Raw genomic sequence first — 27,348 nt, 5'->3', positions numbered from 1 at the left:
ATTAATATTGTTTAATTTTTGGGTTGTTTTTGTTATTAATTTAGTTTTGTTATAAGAATTTTCAGTTCAATAATTCTTTGATTCTAATTTAATAATAATATATTAATAATTAGTTTTAGTAGTAATTGTAGATTAGTTATATATGGACTCTAACATATTTAAGCTTTTAATAAGATGTATTTTATTTAATTAGTAATAATTATTTCTTGGTTGAGACTCTTTCAACAACGACCAGTCAAAACAACGAACGGAAGAAGAGCATCTCCTTCGGGCATGGTGACTGCTCGGAGCTTTGACCGACTATAGCGTAGAACTTGAGAAAATTGTTGGGTTCAAACAATATAAATACATGCGCGTTCGAGGAAGGGGATCATCAAGTTCACTCCGGACCAGTTCCGGTCGGAGGTGATTTCCAGTGTTTGGCCGTACGAATCTTTGGCGGACAGTAATTCTGGTTTGGTGGTCGGCGAATTCTGATCGGCAACTTCTCTTCCGGTCGTGACGGCAAGTTCTCCTGGCGGCAACAAATTGGTGGTCTGTGCAGCAACGATAGTTATACGGCAATTTCCATTCTCGTTACTCTTATTATCATTAGTTTACTTAATTAGTGATTGAAATATTATGTTTTGTGAGTTGTGTTGGTTCAGTTTCTTGGTTATCTAAGCAATCTTTTTGGTTAGCAGTAAAGTTATACTGGTAATTGTTTTCCTTCTCTTCACTCATTATTGTTAATTGTCATATTATTTAGTGCTTATTAATTGCAAATTAGATTGTTAATTGCCATCTTATTTAGTGTTTAATTGCAAATTAGATTGTGATTAGTCTTTTGGAAGTTGATGTTGCCTGAACTTGTTGCTACTGAGTCACTATGCATTGCTAAGCATTTGTCTTCTGGGAATGTGATAGAAATCGCCAACAAAGTTTTGCATTAACTTAGGCTTTTATGTTGCCAATACAATTGATTAAGTTTTTCCCCATGATTCGTATATTTAAGTTCAATTCGACCAATTTAGTATTTATTAGTCTGTTTGAGAGAAGTATTGAGTAAACACCATACCTTTTAAATTCATGTTCTTATGCTTTTCAGGTTTAATTGTTCTTTGATTTTTTTTGCTTCTCGATAATTTATTTGTTCACCTTTAAATTTTGATTCAATTATTCATTGTTTAATTTTCTGAGTTTAATTGATCGTTATCTTTGGCATTTAATCCTAGTACCTTAAATTATCCAATTTTTATTAACTGCAATTAAAACTTTATGTTAAAGTCTTCTCTTTCCACTCTTTTTAGTTATTAAATTGCATAATATCAATTCCCTGTGGGATCGACCCTTGCCTTTGCACACTATCACTACACTGACTCGTGCACTTGCGAGGACTTAATTAAATTGTCCATCAAATTTTGGCGCCGTTGCCGGGGAATTGTTTAACTTGCAATTTAATTTTCTGTTCTTCTTTTTCCCCTTAATTGCTTGATATTTTTTCTATCCCTTCATTATTGTCTTCTCTTTCATTTTTAATCTTGCATTTTATTTAATTCATTCGGCCATTTAAAAATTGCTTTATACTTGTTTTTATTTCCACTATTCTCTTTATTTTTCACATTCCTTAACTGCTTGATTCTTTGATTCTATGACTTTATTATTATTGTCGTTTGATTATCCTTTTTAATATTCTATTTATTCAAGTCGTTAGTCCCTTTAAAAATTGCTTACTATTTGTTTTTGCTTTCTCTATTCCAGTTGTTTATTTTTCCCCATCTTAATTTATTTTCCCTTACTTTTGTTTGCTATTTTTTTTCCTTCCAATTCAATTCTTTCGCTTCCTGAATTCCAAATAATTTGCATTTGAGTTGATCCTCTCAAGTTTGTTTTTTTCCCTTTATTATCAATTCCTTGTTTTTTTTTTCTCTTTACTATTGTTGCTACAAATTTTTTTTTCATTTTTTTTAGCACTTTAAATTTGCATTCAAGATTTTTTTTTTCCCACTTTATTTACCAAGTAAAGAAGTACTTAGTAATTGTTTAATATTATCCATTTCCCTTTTACTCTTTATTGATTATCTTGTTTATTTATTTGATGGAGGGTCGTCGTTCTTTATATCCTAAACTGTTTCCTTTAGACGATCATATTGATATATTACTTTTTGAAAACCCAATTTTTGAACCGCAAGAAATATTACTTTTTGAAAACCCAATTTTTGAACCGCAAGAAACGACTACAACCATAGATGCACTTCCTCCACCCTCTTGGGTTGATAATCAAAATGATTTTCAACCAAACTACTCCAATTTTTATTTTGTTAATAATCAAAATGATTTTCAATTAACTCCACCCCAACTTGAAAAACCATCTTTGGAGGACTCCTTGAATGATTATATACAGGCTTGCAATAGGCGATCAGAAGCACATGATCAATGGTTCCAAATGCACCAGATGCAACAAGAAGCTTATGAGCACCAGTTGCAACAAGAAGCTTATGAGCACCAGTTGCAACAAGAAGAAGATGAACAACGATTGCAACAAAATGAGGCTTGCTTTAAAAGATTGGAAGCACATTTAGAGCAAATTGCTAAATTTGTGCAAGGGCATGTGCCAGGTAAGTTACCTAATCAACGTGAGGATGCTCTGAATAATGAAAACAAGTTCAAAGATAATATCATTTGTCAACAAACTGAAATAATTGAAAAATTAAATAATGATGTTAATGATATTGTTATTGAAAAAGATGAGCCTCAATTGCATAAATCTGATAATAGTTATGAGCCTCTCGAGCTTTATGTGCCCCCAATCCCTATTGATGAACTCTTTGAAAATACCAAACCTGTGCAAAATAAAGATTTCGAGGAAGAGGAGCCTTATGTACCACACAATCCTTATGTGCCCCCAATCCCTTTTGATGTTCAAGCAGACAGATTGACTAAATATGTGCTTGATGAAACTGCTGAGTTTCCAATTTTTATATCTATGAATTTGTCTGCTAGGTCTAACCTAGTTTTTGCAGTTAAGGGGTCGAATTTTGCAGAGGATGGTAAGTTGGAGTTTGAAAAACTACAAAAAGAAAATCTTTTGAATGGCGTTGGTAAATCGATTTCTTCTTGTTATTCTAAAATTGCAAGGCTAAAAGATAATTCTACAAATAAAAAGTTTAATAAAGGAGGACTTTCGTTGTCTTATTTTCTTTCATCTCACAACATTGGGGACAATGTTGAAAATAAGTGTGGGGAAGGGATTATACCCACAAATCATAAAAAATTGAAAATTTTCAAAATTTTTAATTTTCTAATGTTCATTTTCTTAAACCTTTTTATTTTAAAATTCTAGCATTAGTTTGAGCTTTATCCATAAGTCATTTAAATATTTGGTGATTCGGTGATAAAAATAATGCAGGTTTTTGTCAGCTCTTAGTGTGTATATTGCTTTTGACTAGTTGTTAATTTCTTTAATTTTATATCTTTGTCAAATCAAAAAATCAAAAATCAAAAAATCAAAAAATAAAAAATAAATAGTATATGAAAATCACAAATACACTTATATGGTCTATACAATTTCTTTGATAGTTTATATGTTGGTTTCACTTTATATTACCTTTTTTAAATTCTTAAACTATTTTTGAGTGCTATAAATTGTGGTGTAGTGTGTTGGTTCAAGGATCATATTTATGGCATAAGTGAGGTGAAAAAAAAAAAGATTTGAAAAACATGAAAAAAATAAAAATGAGTGTTTTATTTATTTATTTTATTTGCAATAATTTCAGAGATTCTACTCCGCTGAATCAGCCACATATACACATGTACCATAAATAAATAAGTGTCGTGGTTTGGTTTATGAGTACACACAAAATTGAAAACCCAAACAAGTCTGGCGTAAAATGGCGAGGTTTTTGGGGAAGTTCTCTTTGAAAAAAGTCAAAATAGAAAAATAATGAGTGAATTTTGGAAGAAATGAGCAATTGCATTTCAATTTTAATAAATGCCTTGATCCTTATTTCCTTCATGTTTTGCACCTGCACAGTGATAGAATATTTCTGAATTTGGTTTAGGTTGAATATGGTGAAATTTTCATATTTGTTTATTGAGATTTTGTATAGCTCATATAAGAGGTGTCAGCACACGAGCACACGTTTTATATTCATTTTAGTTGTTAAAGTTTTTAATTTCTAGTCAAATGTTTTATAGATTCTTTGAGTTGGCACTAACTTTGCATTGGTGGTAATAAATTTGGAAGTCTATTTGGGTAAAGCTCGATCTTATGCTTGATTTTATTTTAATTTCTTTTCTTTTTAATAATGCAGTTGCTTGAGGACAAGCAAGTAAATAAGTGTGGGGAAGTTTGATAAACATTATTTTTGTTGTTACTTTAAATAATTTTTTATAGTTAAGTTGCAAATAATTGATTATTTTTTTATCTTATTTTAGTTATTTTACTTATTATTGTATAAGTAGTTTTTATTAATATTGTTTAATTTTTGGGTTGTTTTTGTTATTAATTTAGTTTTGTTATAAGAATTGTCAGTTCAATAATTCTTTGATTCTAATTTAATAATAATATATTAATAATTAGTTTTAGTAGTAATTGTAGATTAGTTATATATGGACTCTAACATATTTAAGCTTTTAATAAGATGTATTTTATTTAATTAGTAATAATTATTTCTTGGTTGAGACTCTTTCAACAACGACCAGTCAAAACAACGAACGGAAGAAGAGCATCTCCTTCGGGCATGGTGACTGCTCGGAGCTTTGACCGACTATAGCGTAGAACTTGAGAAAATTGTTGGGTTCAAACAATATAAATACATGCGCGTTCGAGGAAGGGGATCATCAAGTTCACTCCGGACCAGTTCCGGTCGGAGGTGATTTCCAGTGTTTGGCCGTACGAATCTTTGGCGGACAGTAATTCTGGTTTGGTGGTCGGCGAATTCTGATCGGCAACTTCTCTTCCGGTCGTGACGGCAAGTTCTCCTGGCGGCAACAAATTGGTGGTCTGTGCAGCAACGATAGTTATACGGCAATTTCCATTCTCGTTACTCTTATTATCATTAGTTTACTTAATTAGTGATTGAAATATTATGTTTTGTGAGTTGTGTTGGTTCAGTTTCTTGGTTATCTAAGCAATCTTTTTGGTTAGCAGTAAAGTTATACTGGTAATTGTTTTCCTTCTCTTCACTCATTATTGTTAATTGTCATATTATTTAGTGCTTATTAATTGCAAATTAGATTGTTAATTGCCATCTTATTTAGTGTTTAATTGCAAATTAGATTGTGATTAGTCTTTTGGAAGTTGATGTTGCCTGAACTTGTTGCTACTGAGTCACTATGCATTGCTAAGCATTTGTCTTCTGGGAATGTGATAGAAATCGCCAACAAAGTTTTGCATTAACTTAGGCTTTTATGTTGCCAATACAATTGATTAAGTTTTTCCCCATGATTCGTATATTTAAGTTCAATTCGACCAATTTAGTATTTATTAGTCTGTTTGAGAGAAGTATTGAGTAAACACCATACCTTTTAAATTCATGTTCTTATGCTTTTCAGGTTTAATTGTTCTTTGATTTTTTTTGCTTCTCGATAATTTATTTGTTCACCTTTAAATTTTGATTCAATTATTCATTGTTTAATTTTCTGAGTTTAATTGATCGTTATCTTTGGCATTTAATCCTAGTACCTTAAATTATCCAATTTTTATTAACTGCAATTAAAACTTTATGTTAAAGTCTTCTCTTTCCACTCTTTTTAGTTATTAAATTGCATAATATCAATTCCCTGTGGGATCGACCCTTGCCTTTGCACACTATCACTACACTGACTCGTGCACTTGCGAGGACTTAATTAAATTGTCCATCAAATTTTGGCGCCGTTGCCGGGGAATTGTTTAACTTGCAATTTAATTTTCTGTTCTTCTTTTTCCCCTTAATTGCTTGATATTTTTTCTATCCCTTCATTATTGTCTTCTCTTTCATTTTTAATCTTGCATTTTATTTAATTCATTCGGCCATTTAAAAATTGCTTTATACTTGTTTTTATTTCCACTATTCTCTTTATTTTTCACATTCCTTAACTGCTTGATTCTTTGATTCTATGACTTTATTATTATTGTCGTTTGATTATCCTTTTTAATATTCTATTTATTCAAGTCGTTAGTCCCTTTAAAAATTGCTTACTATTTGTTTTTGCTTTCTCTATTCCAGTTGTTTATTTTTCCCCATCTTAATTTATTTTCCCTTACTTTTGTTTGCTATTTTTTTTCCTTCCAATTCAATTCTTTCGCTTCCTGAATTCCAAATAATTTGCATTTGAGTTGATCCTCTCAAGTTTGTTTTTTTCCCTTTATTATCAATTCCTTGTTTTTTTTTCTCTTTACTATTGTTGCTACAATTTTTTTTTTCATTTTTTTTAGCACTTTAAATTTGCATTCAAGATTTTTTTTTTCCCACTTTATTTACCAAGTAAAGAAGTACTTAGTAATTGTTTAATATTATCCATTTCCCTTTTACTCTTTATTGATTATCTTGTTTATTTATTTGATGGAGGGTCGTCGTTCTTTATATCCTAAACTGTTTCCTTTAGACGATCATATTGATATATTACTTTTTGAAAACCCAATTTTTGAACCGCAAGAAATATTACTTTTTGAAAACCCAATTTTTGAACCGCAAGAAACGACTACAACCATAGATGCACTTCCTCCACCCTCTTGGGTTGATAATCAAAATGATTTTCAACCAAACTACTCCAATTTTTATTTTGTTAATAATCAAAATGATTTTCAATTAACTCCACCCCAACTTGAAAAACCATCTTTGGAGGACTCCTTGAATGATTATATACAGGCTTGCAATAGGCGATCAGAAGCACATGATCAATGGTTCCAAATGCACCAGATGCAACAAGAAGCTTATGAGCACCAGTTGCAACAAGAAGCTTATGAGCACCAGTTGCAACAAGAAGAAGATGAACAACGATTGCAACAAAATGAGGCTTGCTTTAAAAGATTGGAAGCACATTTAGAGCAAATTGCTAAATTTGTGCAAGGGCATGTGCCAGGTAAGTTACCTAATCAACGTGAGGATGCTCTGAATAATGAAAACAAGTTCAAAGATAATATCATTTGTCAACAAACTGAAATAATTGAAAAATTGAATAATGATGTTAATGATATTGTTATTGAAAAAGATGAGCCTCAATTGCATAAATCTGATTATAGTTATGAGCCTCTCGAGCTTTATGTGCCCCCAATCCCTATTGATGAACTCTTTGAAAATACCAAACCTGTGCAAAATAAAGATTTCGAGGAAGAGGAGCCTTATGTACCACACAATCCTTATGTGCCCCCAATCCCTTTTGATGTTCAAGCAGACAGATTGACTAAATATGTGCTTGATGAAACTGCTGAGTTTCCAATTTTTATATCTATGAATTTGTCTGCTAGGTCTAACCTAGTTTTTGCAGTTAAGGGGTCGAATTTTGCAGAGGATGGTAAGTTGGAGTTTGAAAAACTACAAAAAGAAAATCTTTTGAATGGCGTTGGTAAATCGATTTCTTCTTGTTATTCTAAAATTGCAAGGCTAAAAGATAATTCTACAAATAAAAAGTTTAATAAAGGAGGACTTTCGTTGTCTTATTTTCTTTCATCTCACAACATTGGGGACAATGTTGAAAATAAGTGTGGGGAAGGGATTATACCCACAAATCATAAAAAATTGAAAATTTTCAAAATTTTTAATTTTCTAATGTTCATTTTCTTAAACCTTTTTATTTTAAAATTCTAGCATTAGTTTGAGCTTTATCCATAAGTCATTTAAATATTTGGTGATTCGGTGATAAAAATAATGCAGGTTTTTGTCAGCTCTTAGTGTGTATATTGCTTTTGACTAGTTGTTAATTTCTTTAATTTTATATCTTTGTCAAATCAAAAAATCAAAAATCAAAAAATCAAAAAATAAAAAATAAATAGTATATGAAAATCACAAATACACTTATATGGTCTATACAATTTCTTTGATAGTTTATATGTTGGTTTCACTTTATATTACCTTTTTTAAATTCTTAAACTATTTTTGAGTGCTATAAATTGTGGTGTAGTGTGTTGGTTCAAGGATCATATTTATGGCATAAGTGAGGTGAAAAAAAAAAAGATTTGAAAAACATGAAAAAAATAAAAATGAGTGTTTTATTTATTTATTTTATTTGCAATAATTTCAGAGATTCTACTCCGCTGAATCAGCCACATATACACATGTACCATAAATAAATAAATAAGTGTCGTGGTTTGGTTTATGAGTACACACAAAATTGAAAACCCAAACAAGTCTGGCGTAAAATGGCGAGGTTTTTGGGGAAGTTCTCTTTGAAAAAAGTCAAAATAGAAAAATAATGAGTGAATTTTGGAAGAAATGAGCAATTGCATTTCAATTTTAATAAATGCCTTGATCCTTATTTCCTTCATGTTTTGCACCTGCACAGTGATAGAATATTTCTGAATTTGGTTTAGGTTGAATATGGTGAAATTTTCATATTTGTTTATTGAGATTTTGTATAGCTCATATAAGAGGTGTCAGCACACGAGCACACGTTTTATATTCATTTTAGTTGTTAAAGTTTTTAATTTCTAGTCAAATGTTTTATAGATTCTTTGAGTTGGCACTAACTTTGCATTGGTGGTAATAAATTTGGAAGTCTATTTGGGTAAAGCTCGATCTTATGCTTGATTTTATTTTAATTTCTTTTCTTTTTAATAATGCAGTTGCTTGAGGACAAGCAAGTAAATAAGTGTGGGGAAGTTTGATAAACATTATTTTTGTTGTTACTTTAAATAATTTTTTATAGTTAAGTTGCAAATAATTGATTATTTTTTTATCTTATTTTAGTTATTTTACTTATTATTGTATAAGTAGTTTTTATTAATATTGTTTAATTTTTGGGTTGTTTTTGTTATTAATTTAGTTTTGTTATAAGAATTGTCAGTTCAATAATTCTTTGATTCTAATTTAATAATAATATATTAATAATTAGTTTTAGTAGTAATTGTAGATTAGTTATATATGGACTCTAACATATTTAAGCTTTTAATAAGATGTATTTTATTTAATTAGTAATAATTATTTCTTGGTTGAGACTCTTTCAACAACGACCAGTCAAAACAACGAACGGAAGAAGAGCATCTCCTTCGGGCATGGTGACTGCTCGGAGCTTTGACCGACTATAGCGTAGAACTTGAGAAAATTGTTGGGTTCAAACAATATAAATACATGCGCGTTCGAGGAAGGGGATCATCAAGTTCACTCCGGACCAGTTCCGGTCGGAGGTGATTTCCAGTGTTTGGCCGTACGAATCTTTGGCGGACAGTAATTCTGGTTTGGTGGTCGGCGAATTCTGATCGGCAACTTCTCTTCCGGTCGTGACGGCAAGTTCTCCTGGCGGCAACAAATTGGTGGTCTGTGCAGCAACGATAGTTATACGGCAATTTCCATTCTCGTTACTCTTATTATCATTAGTTTACTTAATTAGTGATTGAAATATTATGTTTTGTGAGTTGTGTTGGTTCAGTTTCTTGGTTATCTAAGCAATCTTTTTGGTTAGCAGTAAAGTTATACTGGTAATTGTTTTCCTTCTCTTCACTCATTATTGTTAATTGTCATATTATTTAGTGCTTATTAATTGCAAATTAGATTGTTAATTGCCATCTTATTTAGTGTTTAATTGCAAATTAGATTGTGATTAGTCTTTTGGAAGTTGATGTTGCCTGAACTTGTTGCTACTGAGTCACTATGCATTGCTAAGCATTTGTCTTCTGGGAATGTGATAGAAATCGCCAACAAAGTTTTGCATTAACTTAGGCTTTTATGTTGCCAATACAATTGATTAAGTTTTTCCCCATGATTCGTATATTTAAGTTCAATTCGACCAATTTAGTATTTATTAGTCTGTTTGAGAGAAGTATTGAGTAAACACCATACCTTTTAAATTCATGTTCTTATGCTTTTCAGGTTTAATTGTTCTTTGATTTTTTTTGCTTCTCGATAATTTATTTGTTCACCTTTAAATTTTGATTCAATTATTCATTGTTTAATTTTCTGAGTTTAATTGATCGTTATCTTTGGCATTTAATCCTAGTACCTTAAATTATCCAATTTTTATTAACTGCAATTAAAACTTTATGTTAAAGTCTTCTCTTTCCACTCTTTTTAGTTATTAAATTGCATAATATCAATTCCCTGTGGGATCGACCCTTGCCTTTGCACACTATCACTACACTGACTCGTGCACTTGCGAGGACTTAATTAAATTGTCCATCAAATTTTGGCGCCGTTGCCGGGGAATTGTTTAACTTGCAATTTAATTTTCTGTTCTTCTTTTTCCCCTTAATTGCTTGATATTTTTTCTATCCCTTCATTATTGTCTTCTCTTTCATTTTTAATCTTGCATTTTATTTAATTCATTCGGCCATTTAAAAATTGCTTTATACTTGTTTTTATTTCCACTATTCTCTTTATTTTTCACATTCCTTAACTGCTTGATTCTTTGATTCTATGACTTTATTATTATTGTCGTTTGATTATCCTTTTTAATATTCTATTTATTCAAGTCGTTAGTCCCTTTAAAAATTGCTTACTATTTGTTTTTGCTTTCTCTATTCCAGTTGTTTATTTTTCCCCATCTTAATTTATTTTCCCTTACTTTTGTTTGCTATTTTTTTTCCTTCCAATTCAATTCTTTCGCTTCCTGAATTCCAAATAATTTGCATTTGAGTTGATCCTCTCAAGTTTGTTTTTTTCCCTTTATTATCAATTCCTTGTTTTTTTTTCTCTTTACTATTGTTGCTACAATTTTTTTTTTCATTTTTTTTAGCACTTTAAATTTGCATTCAAGATTTTTTTTTTCCCACTTTATTTACCAAGTAAAGAAGTACTTAGTAATTGTTTAATATTATCCATTTCCCTTTTACTCTTTATTGATTATCTTGTTTATTTATTTGATGGAGGGTCGTCGTTCTTTATATCCTAAACTGTTTCCTTTAGACGATCATATTGATATATTACTTTTTGAAAACCCAATTTTTGAACCGCAAGAAATATTACTTTTTGAAAACCCAATTTTTGAACCGCAAGAAACGACTACAACCATAGATGCACTTCCTCCACCCTCTTGGGTTGATAATCAAAATGATTTTCAACCAAACTACTCCAATTTTTATTTTGTTAATAATCAAAATGATTTTCAATTAACTCCACCCCAACTTGAAAAACCATCTTTGGAGGACTCCTTGAATGATTATATACAGGCTTGCAATAGGCGATCAGAAGCACATGATCAATGGTTCCAAATGCACCAGATGCAACAAGAAGCTTATGAGCACCAGTTGCAACAAGAAGCTTATGAGCACCAGTTGCAACAAGAAGAAGATGAACAACGATTGCAACAAAATGAGGCTTGCTTTAAAAGATTGGAAGCACATTTAGAGCAAATTGCTAAATTTGTGCAAGGGCATGTGCCAGGTAAGTTACCTAATCAACGTGAGGATGCTCTGAATAATGAAAACAAGTTCAAAGATAATATCATTTGTCAACAAACTGAAATAATTGAAAAATTGAATAATGATGTTAATGATATTGTTATTGAAAAAGATGAGCCTCAATTGCATAAATCTGATTATAGTTATGAGCCTCTCGAGCTTTATGTGCCCCCAATCCCTATTGATGAACTCTTTGAAAATACCAAACCTGTGCAAAATAAAGATTTCGAGGAAGAGGAGCCTTATGTACCACACAATCCTTATGTGCCCCCAATCCCTTTTGATGTTCAAGCAGACAGATTGACTAAATATGTGCTTGATGAAACTGCTGAGTTTCCAATTTTTATATCTATGAATTTGTCTGCTAGGTCTAACCTAGTTTTTGCAGTTAAGGGGTCGAATTTTGCAGAGGATGGTAAGTTGGAGTTTGAAAAACTACAAAAAGAAAATCTTTTGAATGGCGTTGGTAAATCGATTTCTTCTTGTTATTCTAAAATTGCAAGGCTAAAAGATAATTCTACAAATAAAAAGTTTAATAAAGGAGGACTTTCGTTGTCTTATTTTCTTTCATCTCACAACATTGGGGACAATGTTGAAAATAAGTGTGGGGAAGGGATTATACCCACAAATCATAAAAAATTGAAAATTTTCAAAATTTTTAATTTTCTAATGTTCATTTTCTTAAACCTTTTTATTTTAAAATTCTAGCATTAGTTTGAGCTTTATCCATAAGTCATTTAAATATTTGGTGATTCGGTGATAAAAATAATGCAGGTTTTTGTCAGCTCTTAGTGTGTATATTGCTTTTGACTAGTTGTTAATTTCTTTAATTTTATATCTTTGTCAAATCAAAAAATCAAAAATCAAAAAATCAAAAAATAAAAAATAAATAGTATATGAAAATCACAAATACACTTATATGGTCTATACAATTTCTTTGATAGTTTATATGTTGGTTTCACTTTATATTACCTTTTTTAAATTCTTAAACTATTTTTGAGTGCTATAAATTGTGGTGTAGTGTGTTGGTTCAAGGATCATATTTATGGCATAAGTGAGGTGAAAAAAAAAAAGATTTGAAAAACATGAAAAAAATAAAAATGAGTGTTTTATTTATTTATTTTATTTGCAATAATTTCAGAGATTCTACTCCGCTGAATCAGCCACATATACACATGTACCATAAATAAATAAATAAGTGTCGTGGTTTGGTTTATGAGTACACACAAAATTGAAAACCCAAACAAGTCTGGCGTAAAATGGCGAGGTTTTTGGGGAAGTTCTCTTTGAAAAAAGTCAAAATAGAAAAATAATGAGTGAATTTTGGAAGAAATGAGCAATTGCATTTCAATTTTAATAAATGCCTTGATCCTTATTTCCTTCATGTTTTGCACCTGCACAGTGATAGAATATTTCTGAATTTGGTTTAGGTTGAATATGGTGAAATTTTCATATTTGTTTATTGAGATTTTGTATAGCTCATATAAGAGGTGTCAGCACACGAGCACACGTTTTATATTCATTTTAGTTGTTAAAGTTTTTAATTTCTAGTCAAATGTTTTATAGATTCTTTGAGTTGGCACTAACTTTGCATTGGTGGTAATAAATTTGGAAGTCTATTTGGGTAAAGCTCGATCTTATGCTTGATTTTATTTTAATTTCTTTTCTTTTTAATAATGCAGTTGCTTGAGGACAAGCAAGTAAATAAGTGTGGGGAAGTTTGATAAACATTATTTTTGTTGTTACTTTAAATAATTTTTATAGTTAAGTTGCAAATAATTGATTATTTTTTTATCTTATTTTAGTTATTTTACTTATTATTGTATAAGTAGTTTTTATTAATATTGTTTAATTTTTGGGTTGTTTTTGTTATTAATTTAGTTTTGTTATAAGAATTGTCAGTTCAATAATTCTTTGATTCTAATTTAATAATAATATATTAATAATTAGTTTTAGTAGTAATTGTAGATTAGTTATATATGGACTCTAACATATTTAAGCTTTTAATAAGATGTATTTTATTTAATTAGTAATAATTATTTCTTGGTTGAGACTCTTTCAACAACGACCAGTCAAAACAACGAACGGAAGAAGAGCATCTCCTTCGGGCATGGTGACTGCTCGGAGCTTTGACCGACTATAGCGTAGAACTTGAGAAAATTGTTGGGTTCAAACAATATAAATACATGCGCGTTCGAGGAAGGGGATCATCAAGTTCACTCCGGACCAGTTCCGGTCGGAGGTGATTTCCAGTGTTTGGCCGTACGAATCTTTGGCGGACAGTAATTCTGGTTTGGTGGTCGGCGAATTCTGATCGGCAACTTCTCTTCCGGTCGTGACGGCAAGTTCTCCTGGCGGCAACAAATTGGTGGTCTGTGCAGCAACGATAGTTATACGGCAATTTCCATTCTCGTTACTCTTATTATCATTAGTTTACTTAATTAGTGATTGAAATATTATGTTTTGTGAGTTGTGTTGGTTCAGTTTCTTGGTTATCTAAGCAATCTTTTTGGTTAGCAGTAAAGTTATACTGGTAATTGTTTTCCTTCTCTTCACTCATTATTGTTAATTGTCATATTATTTAGTGCTTATTAATTGCAAATTAGATTGTTAATTGCCATCTTATTTAGTGTTTAATTGCAAATTAGATTGTGATTAGTCTTTTGGAAGTTGATGTTGCCTGAACTTGTTGCTACTGAGTCACTATGCATTGCTAAGCATTTGTCTTCTGGGAATGTGATAGAAATCGCCAACAAAGTTTTGCATTAACTTAGGCTTTTATGTTGCCAATACAATTGATTAAGTTTTTCCCCATGATTCGTATATTTAAGTTCAATTCGACCAATTTAGTATTTATTAGTCTGTTTGAGAGAAGTATTGAGTAAACACCATACCTTTTAAATTCATGTTCTTATGCTTTTCAGGTTTAATTGTTCTTTGATTTTTTTTGCTTCTCGATAATTTATTTGTTCACCTTTAAATTTTGATTCAATTATTCATTGTTTAATTTTCTGAGTTTAATTGATCGTTATCTTTGGCATTTAATCCTAGTACCTTAAATTATCCAATTTTTATTAACTGCAATTAAAACTTTATGTTAAAGTCTTCTCTTTCCACTCTTTTTAGTTATTAAATTGCATAATATCAATTCCCTGTGGGATCGACCCTTGCCTTTGCACACTATCACTACACTGACTCGTGCACTTGCGAGGACTTAATTAAATTGTCCATCAGTGTGCACACTAATAGTTCGATACCTAATTCCACAGAGTTTGAACCACGAGATTGGTTCCGTAGACGATAGGAGATATTGGGTCGGAATTATGTCATTCCTGATGGGGTAATTCACACTTCTGTGAAACCCTAAGCCGTCTACGAGTATAATTGAAAGAAAGAGAGTCAACAGAGACTCAAGAAAGAGAGTCGATAGAGACTCCAGAAAGAGAGTCAATAAAGACTCGAGAGAAAGAAAGAGAGTTAAGAGAGACCCGAGAAAGTAACAAAGAGACCTCCACAAAAAGTACTCTAATTTATAAAATAGTGTATGAGTATATTATTGCACTAGATTGCATAAGAGTATGATTATATTGTTGCACAAGATTGCATATGAGTATGAGTATATTGTTGCACTAGATTGCATGAGTATGAGTATATTATTGCACTAGATTGCATGAGAGTATGAGTATATTGTTGCACTAGATTGCATATGAGTATGAGTATATTGTTGCACTAGATTGCATAAGAGTATGATTATATAATTGCACGAGATTGCATATGAGTATGAATATATTGTTGCATTAGATTGCATAAGAAGTATGATCATAATGTTATACGTGATTGTATGCGAATAGAGCATCGTAAGAGATTGTATAACGAGAAGTTTGACTTAAGATATTCCTTTGAGCATGATTATCGTGTTGTATTAGAAGCTCTACTTATCAAGTTATGTGATAAGAATGTGAAAGCATGTAAACACTTGTTATATGGTCTTTTAACTTGATCCAATCCGTAAGCATGAATTGCTTGTTAAGTTATTTGAGAAGTTTATAAGTTGTTGAATCTATGTGAACAATCTTGTACATACATGAGCATGCCAGCTGATATTATAGGGTGCAAGCATCTAGAAAGAATGTGATAAATCTTAAGATGAATTGAGATTAGCTTATTGCTATAAAGAAATCAAATGTTTTCAAAGTTTATGCTAGAATGCTTTACAGGGTTGAGTGTGGTTATATTTAGCTTCGTGCTAACGGATGTTTTCGTATTTGTCTATGTGTTGCTTGCAAAACCCCTTTTAGGTGGGCCCAGATGTGTGAAGAAGTCGAGTTAGATTAGTCTCGTAGATAGAGATATCTAAACTCTAGTTCCACAGATGTTATGTATGGATTTTAGACTTTTGACTTTATGTTTGAGATTTGATGTAGACTATTTGGGGTGACGTTTTTCCCCCTTACGTTTCCAGTATTTATATTTAGTCCCCATACTTAATCTTATTTCTAGTTTTACCCCTTTTAGCCTGTGCAATCACCAAAGAGTGGTGGTTGTAGCGGTGACACTCCCACTATATATCTTTTAGTTTTTCCGTTGCTTAGTATTGTTAATGACTGTTTAGAGTTATAGTTAAGAGTTAGAAAAGTGGGGTGTTACGCGCTCCCCATCAGAAAGCAAAAGGGAAAACTGCGGAATAACCGGTGGATTGGGAATAGCAGGGTGGTGAGCTGGTGTGAGGGCCTGCGACATGCCTCCTAGCCTACAGGAAGCGAACTAGCTTCATCGCCGGGCTCAGGAAGCAATTCAAAACTTCGGGCAAGAGATCGCAAATCCGAAGAATTCAGATTACTAGGTGATTTAGTTTTCCACTGCCGCGATGATGGTCCATCTTGTTCTGAATGTTGCTTCTAGTGGAATAGCGTCTTTGCTCTTGTCGGGAGGCAGGACAGCGCATTCCAAATTTGTTGTACCACTCTCTTTGAGCGAAGGTTTCATGTGCAATATATCGCAATGCATTGACCTTGATGAGCTTATAATAATGAGCAAATTGATAATATGGGATGAAGCACTAATGACGCAAAAACACTATTTTGAGGCTTTGGACAAAACCATGAGGGATCTATTGAGGTTCTCCATATTAGGTAGTGCTGAAAAGACTTTTGGTGGAAAGACAATAGTTTTGGGCGGCAATTTTAGACATATCCTACATGTTATTCTGAAAGCAACAAGACCAGTAGTTGTCGGAACAACTATTAATTCTTCATACTTGTGGATAAATTGCAAGGTATTAAGGCTCACAAATAACTTAAGACTACAGACCTTAGCTTCAGAGGAAGATAGACAGATGGTTGATTTGTTTTCAAAATGGATTGCAGACATCAGAGATGGGATTGCTAGTGTTGTAAACGATGGTTCATTTGAGATCAGTATTCCGGCACATTTTTTGTTGCACTGTAGACACGATCCCATATCAACTGTAGTGGAAAGAACCTTTCCAAGCTCGAGATATGACAAGCTTGATGAGTCACAGCTAGAAGGTCGAGCGATCCTCTCGCTGACTTTAGATGTCGTTGATCAAATTAATCAGTACATGTGCCACATGAATACTGTAGAAGGACAAACATATTTAAGTTGTGACTCTTTGTGTAAGGCAGAATCAGAAAATGAAAATTTATCAGAAGTACATACTCCTGAATTTTTAAATAGTTCGAGATTGTCGGGTCTTTATAATCATTCACTAACATTAAAGGTCAGTGCACCTGTTATGTTATTGCGGAACATAGTCCAGTCTCTTTGTATTTGTAACGGGACGCGGCTCATCATCACAAAATTGGCAGATCACATTGTCGAAGCAAGAATAGTTAATGGGCCACATGAAGGAACCAAAATTCTTATCTCCCGATAAGAGATTGCCCTTCAAGTTCCCGCATAAAGAATTCCTGTTGATGCTTACATATGCCATGACTATCAACAAAAGCCAAGGTCAAACACTAACTCACATTGGGTTATTGCTAAAAAAATTGGTCTTTAATCACGGGCAATTGTACTATATAATATTTGATTTATTATTGTATAATAATTGTATAATGACCCAAATATTTTTAATATATTATAACAAATCCATTCCGTGCATCGCACTAGTGAAAATACTAGTTACTAATCTATACTTCTATACTATATATAAAAACAAAATCCTCAACTTAACTTCCCGCCCAAAATCCTCAAATTTTAATATATTATTTTCTACTTTCCTATTCGTACTATAATTCTACATTAAAATTCCTATTCTAATATTGTAAAATAGTAATACAATTCCTAATAGAATATATTCTTTCATACTTTTCTATTCGTACTATAATTCTAAATTAAAATTCCTATTCTAATATTGTAAAATAATGTAATACAATTACTAATAGAATATATTCTTTCCTACATTTATATTCGTACTATAATTCTATATTAAAATTCTCATTTGTAATACAATAGGATAATATTAAAACACTGTTATAATATTCTGTGCGTGACAAATAAATCTAGCAGTACAAATACTAGAAATATGAAGCAACAAGTATTATAATTATTGTTAATTTTATCATTATTATAACATATATATAGTATTTGACATATGTCAATCAGAAATGGATGATTGAGTAGTAAAATAGTCAAACATAATATTAGCAATACAACAATATTAAAATTCATATTTCTATTCAACAATATTATATTATTCCTTTTTCCGTTAAAAAAAATTATATTCTCTATTATTAGTTTTATAATTCTCCGTTAATTCTCGGTTAAATTTACTAAATTTCAAACTCCCATTAAAACTCAACTTCTTGGCAAAATTATTAAGATTTAAGTAAAAAAAATCTTAAACACATGCATGCTTAATTCCCAGTTAAAATTAAACTCAATCTCTCAACACCATGTTGTACTCAAACACTCCTAAATCACCTATAAATATAAACCAAAACCCAGCTCTCCATCACCAAGACTAAAACAAGGAAGAGCAATTTGGAGCTTGGCTTTTTAATTGGGAGCATTTCATTCTATTAACTTTAGTTTCTATACGTGAAGTAAGGATTACAAGTTCTTTTTTGGTGATTATGCACTTTATATTTTTTTAATGTTGCAGTATAAAATGCTATATTCATGTTTTAGTTTCCTTTTATATTTATTTATTAACTATTTTCTATTATAGTTGTTTCTCTTGAATTTTCACATATTGTAGAAAGTATTTCTAGCCAGGTATTGGTGATCATCATTCTCAATTTTATTGGGTAATAACATATTAACAGTTTCAATCTTTTTTTTAAATTTTATTTCAATCTGTAACTAATTTCTTTTATTATTAGGTTGATGTTGAGGCATAGTGCTGGATTGAAGAATAAAGTGATGACTTAGAAGGGTTCAAGTATTGTGTAGCTGATAAACATTATTTTTAGTGTTATTTTTAATAATCTTTTTATAGTTAATTTACAATAATTGATTAATTTTATATCTATTTTATTCATTATCTATACTATATATAAAAACAAAATCCTAAAATTTTAACTTCCCACCCAATTCCTAAAAAATCTCTCCCTAATAAAATATATTGATTTCTACTTTCCCATTCGTACAATAATTCTGCGTTAAAAATCTATTTCTTCCAAAAGGCTGAACCCCAACCCTAAGGGCCCCCCACACCCCGGCCCGACAGAGCGGTGGGAGGTTGTAGTTAAAAATCTATTTTAATATTATAAAATAGTGTAGTACAATTCCTATTGTAATCTATACTATATATAAAAACGAAATCCCGAAATTTTAACTTCCCGCCCAATTCCTAAAAAATCTCTCTTCCTAATAAAATATATTGATTTCTACTTTCCTATTCGTACAATAATTCTAGGTTAAAATTCTATTCTAATATTATAAAATAGTGTAATACAATTCTATTGTAATCTATAATCTATAATCTATAATATCTATAATATCTATATAATCTATATAAAAACAAAATCCTGAAATTTTAACTTCACGCCCTATTCCTAAAAAATCTCTCTTCCTAATAAAATATATTGATTTCTACTTTCATATTCGTACAATAATTCTGGGTTAAAATTCAATTCTTATATTATAATAAAATAGTGTAATACAATTCCTATTGTAATTTATACTATATATAAAAACAAAATCCTAAAATTTTAAGTTCCCGCCCAATTCCTAAAAAATCTCAGAAATTTTAAATTGTGTAATACTATTCCTATTCAATCTATACTATATATCAGTGTTGCAAAAGTCGCGACCGCTGCGCACAGCGAGGAAGGCCGGAATCGGCCTCCTCCGCGGCCGCCTCGCCGGCTGAACCGGTGATTATTATTATTATTATTTAAGCTGTAAAGTGTCAAAAATTCGGCAACGCATAACTTTTGACTCGGTTGTCCGTTTTGGACAAATGTTTTTCTGAAATCGCATATTTTTTCGAGATCTATCCACCGCAAACAGCCGTAGGCGGTTTGGCCCACTAATTTCTAAAAAAAAATGCTTTATTAAATAATTTCTTAAAAAAACTATGAGAACCTTATGTTTTATTAATGAATTTTTAAAATTTTTAATTAAAAAATTTTCCCGTGCATTATTTAATAATCTATTTTTATAATTGGTCAAATTATTTAATTATTATAAATTAGAGAATAATTAATGATGGTAATAGAAATCATAGAAGAATATAGAATTGAAGAATATTTAATTATTGTTATATTATTATTGTGACTCACGGAATACAATATAAGAATATTTAATTATGGTTATATTATTATTGTGCCTCACGACCATTATATACTAACAGAACTTGAAAAGAAACTAATAATGATAATAATATAATAATAATATAAGTGGTAATACTAATATTTAAAAGTAATTAAGTGTTAATAATAATATTTTCAAAAAAAAAAGTGTTAATAATAATAGTAAGAATATTAACGTAAGAATTATAACATAGAATAAATCGTAATAATTAATAACTATAGTCTAGGATTAAATTTGGAATTGTCAGGAAAGATAAACGACCTCTGGTGAAATTAACTCTCAAATAATTATATATCGATTTAAATATTCTTAATATATTACAACAATTCCATTCCGTGTATCGCATGGGTGAAAATACTAATTTGTGTATAAATACTAAAAATACTTAAATACTCACGTAACAAACTACATTAACAAACATGTTTACGTTTTAGCCAATAATTAATTAATAAGACTTTTTGTTAAGCATGAATTGAAGCATGAAAGTTCGCTTTTGACAATAATAATTAATATAACTCAAAAGTTATAAAGGAGAGAGTTTAGCAAAGTCGAGAGATATATGGAAGTCCAAGTTTGGCTCAAGCATCCTTTTGGGATTTCTTACTATTTATTACTAGTATTTGCCCCCGTGCGATGCACGAAATGGATTTGTTAAAATATTTTAAGAATATTTGGATCGATATATAATGATATAAATTATTATATCGAATATAATATAATGCAATTGATGAATTGAGTTGGATCGATTGTATTTTCTAATGTTATCATTATTTGAATTCGATCAAATAATTGTCCAAAATTAATATTTAATGTGTAGATGTACGCATTAAATGCTGAAACTTTAGATATTTTTAATATCAATGTTCAGTAAATTATATATGGGGATCATATTTAATTTTGAGTGACTTATTAATATTCATTACCTTTTCCAATTGGTCTAATTTGTTTTCCATCTTTAAGCAAAATCTTCCTTACACATTCTATACATAATTTTACATCTTTATATATGTGTATTGTAATGAGGTCCTATAATTTTGAATAAAGATGTGCTACAAAATCAGTCACAATTAATTTCTTTTGAATCATTCATACGTATTGCAAGAACATTTCCATCTTTAATTACACAATTTTCCTTATAAATTGGGAATACTAAAAGATTCTATTCAATTTTTCATTTGTAAATATATATCTTTACACAACTATATTTCCAGTAACATATATACACACATTTTTTTTTAATATTTCCAGTAACTTTACATTTTATATAATATATAACCGAGATTAATATTTTTTCCAGCTCGACTAAACTTTTTTTTTTTTTTGACATACTCGGCTAAACCTTATAATTACACAATCCTTATATTCTTAGTATAAAATAACATTTGGTGTAAAAATTATTAATTTCCATATCGATTAATATTCTTTCTATCTCGGCTAAACTTTATATTTCAATCTCGTATTGCAAAACATTTTCCATCTTTAATTACTAAATTTCCTTATAAATTGTGGATACTAAATGATTCTATTTCATTTTCAATTTATATATATATATATATATATATATATATATATATATATATATATATATATATATATATTACATAACTATATTTCAGTAACATATATATACAGATTTTTTTTTTATATTTCCAGTAACTTTATATTTTATAAAATATATAACCGAGATTAATATTCTTCTCTATATACTGAGTCAGTTTGGAAGTATTTTTCATTTTCAGTCAATTATTAATAGTCATTTCCTATTTCAATTGGCCTAAATTTTGTGTCATTTTTATTCTTAGTCAATTATTCTTTTTACTACATATTAATTAATTAGTTAATTATTAATAACAATTTTTTTATTTCCACTAACTTTACATTTTATATTTGATACTTTTTGTATAATAATTTAGAAAAGCTAGTATTTGCCCCCGTGCGATGCACGAGAAATATGTTGTAAAAATGGATGTTTATTTATTTCAAGATTAGCAAAAAAACGAAGTGGGAACAATATATTTGGCACCGTGCGATGCACGCCATAAAATTTAAATAACTTTATTGTTGATAATATTTTTAAAAAGTGTTAATACCAAAACTCCTTTGCAACCATTTAATGAAATTGGATGTTGTTTAAGAAATTAAAGTTTCTTATATATAGAAACATCAATGATTATTATGTGGTATTTAAATGATATACAAAATAAAATTTTTAAGAACAAAGCTTATTTTATAAGGGGAAAGCTCCAGATGCATGTTTTGGTAACCTTCATTAGTTGACTTTTATCTACTTACTTCGTGATTACCATCTAATTGTTGATTGTTGTAGATCTATGGTTGTTCCTTTCTTCTATTCTTTACCAAATATTTTGTCTAAATCTGTTTTTTACAGATTGCATAGGAATTCAACAGTTAAACACTGCACATTCGTCACAATAAAGATAAGGGTTGTGGCTTAGTATAACTCTAGTTTTTACAGTCCCTTATTTTCCTAAAAATATTTCAAACTAATTTAATTTGTCAGATATTGATTGTATTCTTTTATTAATTAGAACAGAATATTGAATCGCATGTCATGTCTAAACTGTTATTTAACCTTTGTTGGATTTATATTGTTGAAGAAACAGGTTCATGAAGAAAATAAAATTTGATTAGAAAGAAAGGTTAAAGCTATGACCACATACCTTTGTTAGATGTTTTGTACTTCCTTTTTCATCCCAAAACTGTTAATGAAAATAATTGTACTTCAATTTTTCTTGAGCCACTTTTTTTTTTTTTAACATAATAAGTTTATATTAGTGGTATTTATCTTTGTTTCTTGATTTTGAGTTTTAAGTATAGTCTTTATGTTTTCAAAGTATATTGTGTTATTTCATTGATAAAGATGTTTCTTCTGAGCAAATTGTTTTTTATTACATAATAAGTTTTGTTAAATTTCATTTGTTTCTTGATTTTGAGTTTTAAGCAGAAAAAATTGTTCAATTTGGGACTTAAGTTAAAACTTGTGTACCTTTTTTTCAACTATTCATGCGTATGGACCATTTTTTTTTTCTTCTGTATACTACATTGAAAATAAAGAGGAAAATTTTAATCTCAACTATGCTTGCATATGAATGTAACTCCTTATTTCCTGAACAGTTACTATGATAATAGTGGTGATACCTTGGCTTCAGCTAAAACTGAATTTCCTAATTTTCATCACGACTATTCAACCTCAGATCCTTTAAGGTCTGCAACATATGCTCAGGTTTCATTTTTTGCGCAACACGTTGCGTCACCCACATCATATTCATATGTTGCTGCTTTAGACTTTTGTCAAGGAGCACCACTCCGGCCTGATTCTCAACATATTGTCAGGGCTCCAAATCCTTGTTTTACTCCTATTGGTGCTGGAAGGGCCATCACATCAGAAAAAAGAAATATTAAGGGGTCGTTTACTTCTTTTCTCTGTTTTTCCATTTTCAATTTTTCATTTTTCCAGTTTTCCATTTCTCCAATTTTCCCATTTTCATTCCCCATTCATCTAGTTCTTCATTTCTCTAATTTTATGATTTTATTAAATACAATCATCCCATATAGCATTTTTACATTTCTACAACAAAAATAATAATAATAATAATAATAATAATAATAATAATAATAATAATAATAATAATAATAATAATAATAATATTGGCGCAAAGCAAACAAAAAATGAAGCAATGGCAAAACTGAAGCAGTAAACAAAATTAAAGTGAAGCAAAGGCAAAACTAAATCAAACGCAGGCCGACGACCTCTTGGCCAAGAGTACTGGTCATGCGTGTATGTCCATCTCTCAATTTGGAGAAGTCTAAATTTTCTTTCTTCAAAAATGTGCATGAAGTGGAAAATGGAGAAGGAATAAGCATTTAGAAGAAGATATTTAGTAAACAACTTCTCCAATTTTTATTTTTTCCACTTCTCAATTTCTCCATTTTTCCAAGTTGGTAAATGACCCCTAATAGTCCAAGTTCATAGTTTATATAATATATGTAGATAGAATTTAAATTTTACCAATGGTATAATTTTATATTCTTTATAAAAAAAAAAGTTGAAAAAGGATATAGAGATTTACCAAATGTGCAGGTGTGGTGTAGCGGCTCTTTTGGATATGGAAGATTCGGCGGCCACACCTCACACAAAGAATATGGGTCTTGTTCCTCCTCTTCTCGAAGCTCCATGTTCTCTAAACCATTGCTATGCAGTTGCAGAGAATATTCCATTTCGTTCTTTGTAACTTGGTATTGTTTGTATTGAAGAGAATGTGATGTATATATATAGGTGTTTAGATATGAGTAAGGTAACAGTTATGATTTTTATTATATTATTACTAATTACTAATTACCAATACCAATTAAAATTAGGATTTCCATTTTAAATTTGCTTACCAAATAAGTTTACTTTTAATTATATATTATATGTTATAGATTATTATATTATATATATAGATAGATAGATAGATTACTTATTGGTCTTCTGAAATATGGTATTGCTGTATTGCTTGGCATATCCTAATTAATAAATTTCAATAGTCATTTAGTGATATTCCTTAAATTCTCACGTCATTCCTTATTATTCACACGGAATTAGGCCCACAAAATATTCCTTAATCTTGTATAATTAATCTTGTATATAATTTCTTTAATTAATTAAATTTATATATTACACAAATGTCCCTAAGTTTTGGGGGGAAAATTTGTGAAGGAGGATTTTACTTATATATATATATATATATATATATATATATATATATATATATATATATATAGATATATAGATTTATTGTGCGAGTGATATGATACATGAAAAAAATATAAGACGATAATATTCATCCTCTCACTTAATGGATAGTTGAATTATCGTGATTTATCATCCTTATTTTATAAGGTCAGGGGTGTGGAACTCCTAGGAACAAAAGAATTTTGTCTTTTGTGGCAAATATATGAGATTAATGTTTAAATTATGATTATATATTTTTATTATACCGTATGTAAATATGAGTTAATACCTAATATAGTCCTCGAGTACAGCGGTTTTACTAAATTTAGTCATAAATAATTTTTTGTGCTCAATTTAGTCCTCAACTTTGATGGTTTTACACAATTTAGTCCTTTGTTAAAAATTCTGTTAGTTGACTATTAGAAATATGGTCCTATTGGTAATTTTTCATCCTTCATCTCATTTTGGGATGATTCCTTCTTCTTCCCCTTATTAATATCCACGCAGAAATGCAAATCTTCGTACCCAAATCAACTTCAACCCTAAATAAATAAATATTTGCCTACAGTTTTTTTTTTTTTTTTTTAAATTTTGGGTTGAAGCTGATTTGAGTACAAAGATTTGCATTTCTGTGTGGTTCTTAATAAAGGGAGGAAGAAGGAATCATCCCAAAATGGGATGAAGGATGATAAATTACCATTAGGGTCCTATTTCTAACAGTTAACTAATAAAATTTTTAACAAATGACTAAATTATGTAAAACCATCAAAGTCAATGACTAAATTGAATACAAAAAATCATTTAGAACTAAGTTGAGTAAAACCACTATAATTGATGACTATATTGGATATTAATTCATATTTTCACCCTTATTTAAGAATGTTGTTCCCTTTGAGCATACTTCGATAAATAAATAAAAAAAAATGTTTTAAATTAGCGTAATTAAGTGTAATATGCACAAAATCATAGATTCCGACAATCCTTAAGGGTGTGTTTGGAAACCCGGAAAATGACTTCTGGAAGTCATTTTCCGGGTTTTTGGTGTTTGGCTACATTGGAAAATGACTGGTCAAAGGAAAATGAGGAGAAGTCAATGGAAAAGGAAGGCAATTTTCTGGAAAATGACTTCCCCTTTTTTTTGGGGGAAGTCATTTTCCTTCCATCTTCTTTTCTTCCCATTTTCAACAGAGCTCTGCCTCCTCTTCAACATTTGCAATACAACTCACCAACACTTCCTCCTCCATCAATCCATAATCACAAAAGCTTCAACAACACTAGAAAAGCTATTGAGGTATATCTCATCTCTACACACCCTGAATTTTTTTTTTCTATGGATTTTACAGATCTATGAGTTTGTTTTTTTTTTTTTTTCTTCACTGGTTTCCCCGCCGGAAACCCACTGATTTCCGGCGGGGAAACCAGTGCCTCTGGTTTCCGCATCGGAAACCAGAAATGGTTTCCGATGCGAAACCAGCTCACTGGTTTCCCCGCCGAAAACCAGTGGGTTTCCGGCGGGGAAACCAGTGAGCTCGCTGGTTTCGCATCGGAAACCCACTGGAAATCAGTGAAGAAAAAAAAAATTTCAAAACTTGTATGCTTTGATTGCTATACCAGTAGATTTGATGCCAGCAGATTTGATTGCCAGTAGATTTGATTTGATTATACATGATCTTAAACATAGCTATTCTAACTTTGAGATGGATGGTTTCATTGAACACATACATACAGTATATTTGATTATACATGATCTTGAAGAACTTGTATATTGGTTGCTGCTTATAATACACTTTGGTTGCTGCTTATTTGGTTTATTGATTTTGATCACTAATTATTGTGTGGTTATGACCTATGTGTTAGTTTTAATTGTGGTTATTTGTTATCATTTTTTTTGTGTATAGATGGATAGAAATCATGTGCGTGCAACTGTTATGGGTGCAGCAAGTGCTATACTAGCTATGGGAGTTCTTCTATTACAACAACTTAGGAATAGAAACCAAATAGAACATGACATTGTCAATAGAGATAATGAGCGAGAGAGTTACATAAATAGTATCTTGTGTGAGGGTGATAACAAATGCATTAGCGTTATTAGAATGCGACCTATTTCCTTTTATAAATTGTGTGACCTTCTTGCTACTAAGAACTTATTACGCACAACTAGAGTCGTAAGTATTAAGGAACAAGTTTTAATATTTTTACATATAATAGGTCACAATGTACGCTTTCGAGTAATTGGATCAAGGTATTATAGGTCAATTGAGACAATTCACCGTTACTATAGAAGTGTTTTGAGAGCCATTTTATCTTTGTATACGAACCT

At 30.3% G+C, this 27,348-nt stretch overlaps 1 protein-coding gene across 1 annotated transcript; it reads left to right on the top strand.

The window, feature by feature from the left end:
• The first annotated feature begins 16,382 nt into the window (after nt 1-16,382).
• Nucleotides 16,383-24,546, top strand: LOC109184593. Its single transcript, XM_019334611.1, has 3 exons — nt 16,383-17,089; nt 23,429-23,518; nt 24,396-24,546. Exons 1-3 carry the CDS (start codon nt 16,383-16,385, stop codon nt 24,544-24,546), a joined length of 948 nt encoding a protein of 315 aa, XP_019190156.1.
• The last annotated feature ends 2,802 nt before the right edge of the window (nt 24,547-27,348 follow it).

The sequence above is a fragment of the Ipomoea nil genome, unplaced genomic scaffold (assembly GCF_001879475.1).
Source record: "Ipomoea nil cultivar Tokyo-kokei standard unplaced genomic scaffold, Asagao_1.1 scaffold1266, whole genome shotgun sequence".
NCBI classification, from domain to species: Eukaryota; Viridiplantae; Streptophyta; class Magnoliopsida; order Solanales; family Convolvulaceae; genus Ipomoea; species Ipomoea nil.
This window is presented reverse-complemented; position numbering and strand designations above follow the sequence as displayed.

Coding starts and splice junctions, on each gene's coding strand:
- LOC109184593 (XM_019334611.1), top strand. CDS start 16,383: ATGGTCCATCTTGTTCTGAATGTTGCTTCTAGTGGAATAGCGTCTTTG. Junction 17,090..23,428: donor GTCGTTGATCAAATTAATCA/GTACATGTGCCA, acceptor TTTCCTGAACAG/TTACTATGATAATAGTGGTG. Junction 23,519..24,395: donor TCAACCTCAGATCCTTTAAG/GTCTGCAACATA, acceptor CCAAATGTGCAG/GTGTGGTGTAGCGGCTCTTT.